The 10969-nt window shown below is 41.2% G+C and overlaps 1 protein-coding gene across 1 annotated transcript in view; it reads right to left on the reverse strand.

Moving 5' to 3' along the window:
- NCAPD3 (non-SMC condensin II complex subunit D3) overlaps nucleotides 1-10314 on the reverse strand; it is a gene marked incomplete at its 5' end in the record, with an annotated part of 37257 nt that extends 26943 nt beyond the window's left edge. The window contains 9 exons of the mRNA XM_081114144.1: nucleotides 130-202; nucleotides 1471-1604; nucleotides 3315-3399; nucleotides 3591-3652; nucleotides 3759-3926; nucleotides 4534-4718; nucleotides 6967-7129; nucleotides 8300-8454; nucleotides 10251-10314. Coding sequence (XP_080970270.1) covers nucleotides 130-202; nucleotides 1471-1604; nucleotides 3315-3399; nucleotides 3591-3652; nucleotides 3759-3926; nucleotides 4534-4718; nucleotides 6967-7129; nucleotides 8300-8454; nucleotides 10251-10314 — 1089 coding nt within the window. The remainder of the gene's footprint in view (nucleotides 1-129; nucleotides 203-1470; nucleotides 1605-3314; nucleotides 3400-3590; nucleotides 3653-3758; nucleotides 3927-4533; nucleotides 4719-6966; nucleotides 7130-8299; nucleotides 8455-10250) is intronic.
- Between the last annotated feature and the right edge of the window lie 655 nt (nucleotides 10315-10969).

Genomic DNA, 10969 nt, shown 5'->3' on the forward strand with positions numbered 1-10969 from the left:
TCAAATAAAACTATGTTTAGTAATGACACAGACGCCTTACCAAGCACAAAAACACACAACACACACGTTTAACTTCATACACATTAAATATTTAAAAAGTATTCTTATTGTTACGAAAGCAACTGGTACCTTGGCACAGATGTGCTGGAGTAAGATACGAAGAACTGGGAATATACTTTCCTTTAGTTCATCCACAAGTGAGCTATGAAAAAAAAGCACAGCCTCTGTTTACAACATACCTATAATTACAATGAAACAGTCATTTTCCTGGACTCTCCCAAAACCCACTAATCCTACGTGTTAGAAATCCTCAATAGTAAAAACAATCTGTTTGTATCGGTGAATAAAGAGTAGACATCAAGTGCCACAGCAGAAACCCATTCCCTACTCTCAGGCCTGGTTGTAGAGTGGCTGCCAAGTAGACAGCGGCAGTCAGGGAGGAGCAAACGTGCACTCTCCATAGGACTAATTCACTACTTAGTACATTTCCTATTAAGATTCTAAAAGACATGATTTTGGGATAAACAGACTAAGACACAGTACCACCTCGTGGTAGCTCATTGAAATGCTACTTCAATGCCTTTGTAATAGTACCTCTCCAAACTTTAACCCAAGAAGAAATGACTATAATGCCCAGGTTGGACCCATTTTTAGTGGCAAGTTCTGCATCATGAGCTCTGACGGAAAAGCCAAAGTGAGGTTTTCCACTTACAACGTCTTATTTATTTAATGACAGTCTATATATTCCACCATCCTCAAATCGTCAAGTACATTATGTACCGTGAATGTACACACTCTCCAGTGCATACTGACCACTTTTTTCCCACCATCAAATATTCAATATGGGAGGGGGTTAAAAAGCCAATGACAGCAAATAGGTCTTTCCCAATAATGTTAAAACAAAAAAACTTTTTAGGTGAAGCTAAGCGTCTCGTGAGGGAAAAATGAGTCTATCGGTTATTGCTGAAGAAGGAAAAACCAACCAACTCCTTTAATCAAGAAAGTATTTTCTGTAGGGGAAGGGAGTAGAAAAGTGAAAAGAAACGGGAAAAGTGGCAAGGAACAAACGGGAAGAGGCCTGGAGAAGTGAGAAACAGAAAAGGAACAGGAGGCGGCAGACTTGCAGGCGTGGTCCATACGGAAGCAGATGATGGAGAGCAGAGGAGAAGCCACTGTCATCACCCAGAGGCTGGCCTCCCAGCTGGGACAAGCCAGCTGGAGGCTGGTGCTGGCTGGTGAGCTGGATTCCTTCTCCCTTCAACAAGGCTCGAAGGCAGGGGTTACCACAGTGACGCCGACCACATGAACCAGGTGAGCTACAAGGTGCTTTATTTTGGCCCCCCAAACCACGAACAGGCCAGAAATGTATTGGTTCCCACGGGTGTCAGAAATCTTGGTTAGTACAGGCCCCAGAAGATGAAGGGAAAGTGATAAAGAGGAGAGAGTAATAACCCAAGCTGCGTGTGTCACCTGATAAACTGGACTGCCTGGTTTCTGCTGCTGATGACTGATGACGTTATAGCAAGGGGGGCATGATGGGACCCTTCACCCACTTCTAACATTAATATCACATTTAGCATTTGATGGAAAACACAACCGATGACCTAGAAGAGAAAAGAAAGTTCAATTTAAGGCATAACAGAGAATCCCTGAAGATCACAGACAACGATTTGCAGCATCTAAAGATTAGTCAACTTGAGACATGGTTTTGGGCTGACCATTAGGAATGTATTTCTTAAATAATTACCAATGGAAACAGTGTGAGAACACTGCTTGCAGATAATGATAGGAATATCATCTAGTTTCTCTCTGCATGCTCTCTTTCTAGATGGCAAAGGATGCTGCTGCTGATCCCGTTATAGCAAGGAGAAAAAGGAAAAATTCACACTTGTGTTTTACCTGAAGTTTACAAAGGACCTTCCCATGTATCACCTCATATAATTTACTCAGATAATTCATTCATTCCTCCAGTAAATAAAACATTTACTAAAAACCAAACATGTACTGGGTATGGCATTAAGCACATTCATGTATATTACTAGATTTTACCACATTTAATCTTAAACCTCACAACAACTCCATGGGTAAGCAAGGCATTCCCATTTTATATATAATATTATTGTTTCTAGTCTATAATAATAAAACAGACTCCAAAGGCAAGCTGTCCAAAGTCAAGTAATCAAAGGCCTGGCTAAAACCAAAGTTGTCCAACATCATGTAAATTCTTCCACAGTTAAAAATCCCTGCATCTTTAGAGACACCGTGGACCTAAAAGGATAGATTTTTTCCATCCATTCTATTTTTTAAATGTTAAAAGGGGCATGGAAATTAAAAGTATTACTGTGAATTCAATACGGCCATATTTCAAGCACATAGAAATAATAATAAAACAAATTATAAAATATGGAATGCTTTTTAAACAATAGGCACTGTGGTCAGCATTTGACAGGCATTCTTTCATTTAACCCCCCTGACAAATCTGTGAGGCAGGTAAGCCTTTTATTCCTTTTTAGTCCAGATGAGGAAACTGAGGCTTTCACAAGGTTGAACAGCTTACACAACAACAAACAGAGTAAGTGGTGGAGCCAGAACCTGAACACAGATGGGCGTTACCCCAGACCTCCTTAACCATCACGTTACTGCCCCTGGGAATTAAGTGAATCACAGCCACCAAAAGCCACATGACCTTGGCCTATCACATTTTTTACAAAACCTTATTTTATGAATGGCATCTATACCTGGATTCCACCATCCTCTTGATTGACCCCAACTCAAATGTTTAGAGTAGTGATACTGTTAGGGTGACTTGGGGGTGGGGGTGGAGAAAGCAAAATCCACATATGAATGCTAACAGGAATGAAAACCAGTAATATTTCTGTAAAATTACCAACTAGAATAATACAAATATTAATACAATTCCCGAAGCACACATGAATTGCCAAGGGAAACTACAAAATGCTGTCTATTCTTTTCTTTAGAACAGTTTGGTGAATATTTCTAGAAAAGTAATGTTCTCTTTGGCAGCTTATCTGTTCTTCTTACCTAATTCACACTGGAACCATTTTTATGTATGAAACCAGATAATAATTTGCTTGGCCACCAAGTATTTGGAATATAAGGTTTGTTACGAAGAGTAGACGACAATAGAAATGGTTGTACTTCCCATTATACAGAAGATATATAATATAGTAAGGTCATGGAAATAACCGGTAAGTTGAAATGCCATTACATCAAATGCTTCTAATGTTTTTCCGTTACACGATTTGCATGCTTCAATTTAACCAATAACTAACTTAGATCCTTGTCTCTTTTACCTTGTCTCCTCCATGAATGGGGGAGCATAGCAAATACAATCCATGATAGGCCAGTTCTGGTATGTACTTCGCTTGGTCAAGGTTGCTAAAGAAAAAAGGGCAAAAATTAGTTAATGGATATGATTTTACTTAAAAGATTGCCTTATTTAATAAGCCATATTTAAATGAATAAATTTTACCTACGTGCCACCTAGAATAAAATGACATTCATACTTCACCTAGAGCAAAAGTTATCACACTGTTTAAACTTTAACGCTGGGAGATTGAATGGCTCACCTGGCTTGTGTAACATGAAATTCATGAAGAACTGGCTCAAAATTAGTTAATGCCACAAAGACCTAGAAAACAGATACCAAGAGGCAGCCTGATTTTTCTTACTCATTAAGTATTACCCTCATCGGCGCCCTCTGAGGTTGCCCCAAGTTTCTTGGAATTTTCACTGACCTCAATACAATTCTGTACACACTGTGGCTTTTCTTTCAGGGAAAACTTGGACAGAAGCCTTAAAAAATTCTTTAAAAGATGAAAGATGGCTTTTCGAATTTGACAAAGGTCCCAGGCAGAAAAACTGATGTCTTCTTCATCTTCTTGTTCTTCTACAATTTCATCCATCTAGATTATGAAGAAATATACAGCTGACTGTAAAATAAGGCCTAACACTTTCCCCCTGGTTTTCAATTTACTCAAATCAAATCCAGTGAAACGCCAGGGGGTTGCTGAGGTGACCAGGTCCCCTGACTGCTCTAGGTCTCCAGGCTCACAATGGCACATCACTGGATTAGATGACTGTGACAATACTTCCTAGCTCTATAGTTTTGTGTCAATGAGGATTCTGTGTCTTAAAAGTTTTCATTTTCACATCAATGAACCTTTATCATTCTACCTAGTTATACAAGAATTTGGAATTAATGCTATTCTTCTATATTCTTATGGATCTGTGTCCTCAGGATCCTTCACCACCCTCTCTAATGGCAATGACATAATGTGGCAAATATACCTGTTAGCAAGTTCTCATGCACAGCTGGGTACAAGGCTGAGGAAAGATGACAGGGAGGTTGGAAAGCTGGCCAAATAGAAATGCAACTTGGTCCTATTGGAGAGCTGATGATACTTTAAGACCATTTGATTATAATCATTATGCCTGAAACCATATGTTAATATAAAGTTAATTCTTAAATCGTGTGTTGATGAAGATATGCTTTATTATTCCTCTTCTTACCTCAATATCCTCTTTCCTGGGTGGCTTTCCTCTCTTTCTATGCCCTCTTGGATTAGTCTGAGAGTTCTTCGGATGTTCTTTCCTTCTTTTCCGACTCAAGTTAGATTCCTGAGGCCAACTCTTCTTTACAATCTGTATACATTTGTCAAACATCACTGGGTGGAATATTTGATTGGCTACACTGCCTATTCATAAAGAATAAAGAGTAAGCAGGTCAGATCTAATTGTCTTCAAATATGTCTGTAACAACAGATAAAAATGTCAAAAGCAAAAATGGGATTTGCACTAACTTTCAATAACAATGACACTTTTGCAAAAAAGTACCATTCAACTTTAGCCATAAGTGAGCAAAAGTGCTGATCAGAAATAAATAACAAGATTTCTATCTGTATTTAGCCATGAGGGAGTAACTGGTTTTATTCCTGTCTTCCTAACTGTGAACTATAAAACTAGACCAAAAAATGTTAAAATAATCATTTTAAGACATGGAGCAAGACACAGCATAGAAATAAAATTCCTGAGATAAGGGAAACAAATGAAGTAGACCCTAAAATTGCCCCCGTTTTTGTATTTTGAGGCAATTTCTGGACAGCAGCAGAAAAATGGCAAACCCAGGCACAATATTATGGTCTCACTAAGTGAGACTACAGAAATCAAGTCAGAAAGGCAGAGGCAGCTGGAATTTATGGGACAGAATAATGGAGAAGAGGAAGCTACATAGAAAAAGAGCTCCAGCAATCTGCATAGGGCTGATTACAAGCTATGCATGCAGGGGTAAACTGTAAATAGTGAGCAAACAACGATTTACAAGGAAGTCAGAAGAGCAATAATTTTCAGAGCTCACACAGGGCTGATACACCTTTGAGCCTGGCCAGCACAATCGAGACACCTTGTTAATCCCAATAGAGACCTTGGAAAACCACACACCTAAAAACAAGGCTACATCAGCTCTAGAGTAAAAGCTACTTTAAAATCTGCACTAAAGCAAGTTGCAAAAGGATCAGTCCACCAATAACTGATATTAAAACATACTTAAATACTATTATCCAATCGCACACTAATTTAAGTCCTACTCGGCAGGGATTTTGCAGATGTAATTTAAGTCCCAAATCATAGACCTTAAGAGAGGAAAACCCTCCTGATAGGCCTGATCTAATCCACTGAGCTCTTTAAACCTGAGTGTGGAAGTCAGAGACAGGACTGGAAATCAAAATGAGAGGAGGATTCAACCCGGGTAGAGTCTCCATTGCTGGAGGGGCCACGTGGCAAGAAGAGTGGGTGTCCTCTAGGAGCCGAGAGCCCCCTGGCTAACAGGCAGCAAGAAAGGGGCCCTCGGTCCTACAACCACAAAGAAACAAGTTCCCCCAACAACTGAGTTCAGAAGAAGACACGGAGCCGCAGAGGAGCACCTGCTGGGCTGACACCTCGCTATCAGTCGGTGTGACCCCAGCAGAGAGTCCAGTCGCATTGTGCCCGGACTTCTGACCTCAGAAACTGAAATAATAAAGTTATGTATGGCAAATGGCTCATTTTGTGCTAGTTTGTCACAAAGCAATAAAACTTAAAAAAATGAAAAAACACACAAAAAAACCACACAATTCAAATTAACATTCAAGGCTTTATGTATCCTTTAATCAATTTTTCAAATCAGAGAATAAATCCTTAACATTTATTGCAAATGCACTTATGTAAACAATGACGAGGGGTAAAGCTGACCAATGCTGTGATGTTCTTCATTCTATCACCGTTGCGTTCTCCGGCTACACCCCCCCCTACGTTCAGCCCTTTTGCTCTGAGTTACGATTGGGAGGAGGAACAGCCACGTCAGTGTTCTGACAATAAAGGAAGCGGAACAAGCTCATAATTAGAGTCCTTTCCTGGGCTTTCCTCCTCAAGCATGACTAGCTGGTCTTCTCATGCTTTCTTAGTTAGAATGGTTTAAACCTGCTTTTCCACAGCACATGGGAGAGATACAACACAAAGATGCCCGCAGCAGATTTTCTCAGTGTGGACAGGGAGTCGGGGGAAATAACAGAATTTTATACGAGGGGAGGCTGGGTGGACTGGAGGCTCTGTAGCCTGGAAACATTCCCCCTCCAGCCTTGGCCTTCTCGGATGATTCCTACCACGTTATCGACACAGCATAATATTGGTCAGAGCATCGTCCATTACACCCAAAAGTGGCAGGTTCGATTCCCAGTCAGGGCACATGCCCAGCTTGTGGGTTTGATCCCCGGTTGGGGCAGGTACAAGAGGCAATCAATCGATGTTTCTTTCTCACATCAATGTTTTCCTCTCCCTTCCTCTCTGTCTCAAATAAATAAATACATATCCTCATGTGTGGGTTAAAAAAATTTTTTTTTAAGAGCTCAAAACAATGTAGAAAAACTTTAAATGACAAAAGGTATGTCTTATCATGTCAAATTACATTACCTGGTACTTCCAGTAGCAGAAAGTAAAGACCAGCGGCATGAAGGCCATATTCTCGATACTGCACACCGACGTTTTTCTTATGGACTGTTTGAACAAAGTGATAGAATAAAGCCACCAGCGCACGGTGAGAAATGTTGTTCTCAGCGAAGAAGGTCCAGAAGATCTGGGGGGAGGAGTAAATCACAAAAGCCAATAATTACAGAAATGTAAAAATCTCCTATTATTTGATTTTAATAACTACTTAGTGCCTTAATAGAGGGGAATAGACCAGTCTGGCTCCTAATTATAAACATATGCCATCTTCAAAGGACTAAAACAAAAAATTAAAAATGCATTATTGAAAATTACAAAGATAAATAAGTATATGAGATTTAAATAATTAAACTGAAAAAAATTTTTTGCTAGGTTTGAAGCATATAAATTTCTAAAATTATTACAGTTAAAAACTAAGACTTTTCAGACAACCTATAGTAGTGATTACTCAGACAACTTACCCCTTGTACCCAAATTCATCATTCTAATTCATCAATGTACATTTAAATTGAAATAAATTGCTCTGATTTCCTCAGCTAGGAAATAGAATTGGGTACATTTTGTTCTGGCACCTAGCCCTTCAGTCTTCTGAAAAGCAATCAATGAGCTAAATACTAATAAACACACTAGGTAGAACTCAATATTTAAAGGAACTCTCAGAAAAAATAAAATAAAAATAAAGGAACTCTCCTTTCCAATTGAATTAAATTAACTACTCCATTTATAATATCAGATTTTCTTAAAGTGAAGGCATACTGAAATTGTTATTGCATTTTCCTTGGCCTTCGTTTTATATTTGGTTTAGTCTGTCCTTCCCCTCCCCCCCTTGTTTTGGCCTATGTTCTTTTCCTCTAATTTGTTGTTAGAAAAAGTCACGACTTGAAGTCCTGGCCGGATAGCTCAGCTGATTAGAGCATCGTCCTGGTACGCCAAGGTTGTGTTCAATCTCCACTCAAGAATCAACCAATGAATGTATACATAAGTGGACCAACAAATCAATGTCTCTCTCCTCTCTCTCTCTCCACCACTTCCTTTCTCTCTAAAAATCAGTAAATAAAAAGGAAAAAAATTTGTTTAAAGTCATGACTTGAAAAAATATCACAGATTAATACCTGAACCTTCTGGAAAAAAGCTATTAGGATAGTCCAGTAAATGATTCACATTCTTTATGCCACTCCTCTGATATTCCTTATGAACTGTTCACTAAAAAGATGATAATAATGACTTTTAATAGTCTACTTCTAATACCGAAAGGTGGCTAGCTTGATTTTCCTTTCTTTCCTTTTTTTAAAATTTTTACCTCTGTAGATCCATGTTCTTCTGTAGCAAAGCGTAAAAGACTTTCGTGGAGTTTTGTGAATGCATCCAACCCAGTCTCAATGATTTCTGCTTCTATGCTGGGATCCAAAGGCTCAGTCTCCGTGAAGTCCAGTTCCCACACTGTTTCCACCCATTCTGGTAGGAAAATGCAATTAAACCAGTTAGTGCTCTACAGCAAGTAAGAAACCTATCATTTTTGGACTCTAGGGAGATTCAAGAAGAGAAAAGTTTATTAGACACAACTCACCTTTAGTTATACAATCATATAAGCATAGTTAAAGGAGCAGAAAAAGTGAAGAAAATTTTTTTTCTTTTTTTTTTAAATTATAACTGACATCTGGTTATTAGGTTGGTTATCTTCTAAAAATATCAAGGAGAAAAATGCTTTTTACATAAAACGGTCAGGGGGAATGAAACTTCAAAACACTTCAAGATCCAGCTTTCCCATACATTCAACCTGGAGAAGAAAGAAGTTAATCAAAGAGGGCTCCAGATGCCCCTTTGTGAAAACCTTATAACTATGTTAATAAGCCCAAATAAAATTCTTTATTGGGCCTTTGGAGGGTAATTAGCATGTTAAAAAAAAAAAAAGATACAATTTCCCCAAGAAATGTAAATGAGAGGAGGCAAGCGAGATCCACACTCAGAGAAATATTCAGTGATTTCAAAACACACTGACAGAGGTGGGGTCCCTCGGCCTGGCCAGCGATTGGGCTGATGGGGAGGCAGGAGTCAGGGGCCCAGCCCGCCAGGGGGAGGGACAGAGGGAGGTTGGCTGTGGGAGCACACTGACTACCAGGGGGCAGCTCCTGTGTTGAGTGTCTGCCCCCTGGTGGTCAGTCCACGTCATAGCAACCAGTCGACCAGTGGTTCGGTATCTCAGGCTTTTATATATATAGATGCACACCTGTATTTCTGACCTCATTTCTGGATGAGTAGCTACCAAGTCCCCATTAGAAAAGACCTGGTGACAGGAACAATAGTTATTACTATTTTATTTTATTTTATTTTATTTTATTTTATTTTATTTTATGTTTTACAATGGATGAGTGTTAAAACAGGAACAGAAATGTAAAATACTAAAAAGCACAACAGAAACTATTCCTGGGAGATGGGGGGGGGGCGGGGGGGGGGGAAGAGGTGGAAGGATGATTCTTCTTTATTTGGACCTAAACATGGACGTTTACCAGGAAAAGAAAAGCAGAGAAGAGCATCCCAGGCAGAGAGAACTGCAGAACAGCACACAGGGGAAGAAAGCAGACCCTGATTGAAAATGAACAAAACAGCTCCGGCGCAGAGATGAAATGTGAAGGGTGAGGGTTATTAGTTGTTGTTGTTTTTTGTTTTTGTTTTTGAGCAGGATGAGGTACTAACCTTCACAAACCCCTAGGAGGTAGAGATGACGTCCCCATTTGACAGATGGGGAAACCACGGCTCAGCAAGGTTAAGCAACTTGCTGGGCGGATGCTAAGCAGTGGAGCCAAGAGACCAAGCCCAGTTACCTCTGACTCCAAAGATGACATGATTGGGAAAGACTGCGGTGAAGAGTGAAGGCTCTCCTATGGCAGGCCCGGGATTCGGTCATTATTTAGGAAACCAGGGGAAACATGAAAGGTTGAAAGACCTGCCAGGTCACCTTTGAGTCTCCAAGGGGGTCCTAGCGTGCAGATTTGCAGAATAAGAAGGGGAAGGCCGAGAAAACAGATGCAACACAATCTCTTTATTATTACTTTTTTTTTTTTAATGCGTAATCCTATTTTAGCTCTGTTCTAAACCCGGCTCGCCAAGAGTGCAGATCTGCAGGGCCCAGACCTTGCAGAGCCAAACGCCCCACCTCCACCCCAGGCCACCCCAGGCCTAGGGTGGAGAGCATCACGGGCGCCGAACACCACCGCCCTGCCTCCCCGATTCTCGAGGCTTCGTCTCCTCACCTAGGCTGAGATCCAGCGGGCACCAGGGCTGCAGGCCGCTCCCGAGGCCCGGCAGCGCCACCATGATCACCCGGAAACCCGCTCGCCGGCGCCGTGGTCAACTTTCAAAGCTCGCTCCCGCGCGCGCCCCGAGCCGCCGCCGCGGACCAGTCACAACACGTAGAACTTCCCACCGACCAATCATCGCGCCCCGTCGGGCTCATGACACTAGCCAATCAGCAGGGCATTCTGCCGCGTGCGCAGCGGAAGGGGCGGGCCGAGGAAGGAGACCGGGCCGAGGAAGGAGTCCAAGCCGAGGTTCCGCGAAGGGATTTTTTTTCGTTTTTTCCTTTAAAGTTAGGGGTTAAGAAATAAGTTAAATTCGTATAGCGCCCTTCCCGCCTCGTTTTTCTTCAATGGGAGGGAACTTTAAAGGGGATTTGAGACAAGAGACTTCCTACAGTGATTGTCACCTTTGCCCCCTGTCAAGTGACATTTCGCGTGTCAAAGGGCTTCCTTTACCCCGTCAAACAGCAGTCGAACGTTGTTACGTATCCAGATGTGGACGGCAGACTAACGTTTACCGAACGAAAATAGTAGAGGAAAAGCAGGGAAATGAAGCCTTGCTAGAGGACATCTGCAGGTCTCTTAATTTCACGGGATGTGCGGGCCCGAATTCTAGAAAGAGGCCGTAGCCACCATGTCAACTAAGGGAAAGGCCGGCGCCTTCGCCCACTGCG

This window comes from Myotis nattereri (assembly GCF_964212035.1).
Source record: "Myotis nattereri genome assembly, chromosome: 19".
NCBI classification, from domain to species: domain Eukaryota; kingdom Metazoa; phylum Chordata; class Mammalia; order Chiroptera; family Vespertilionidae; genus Myotis; species Myotis nattereri.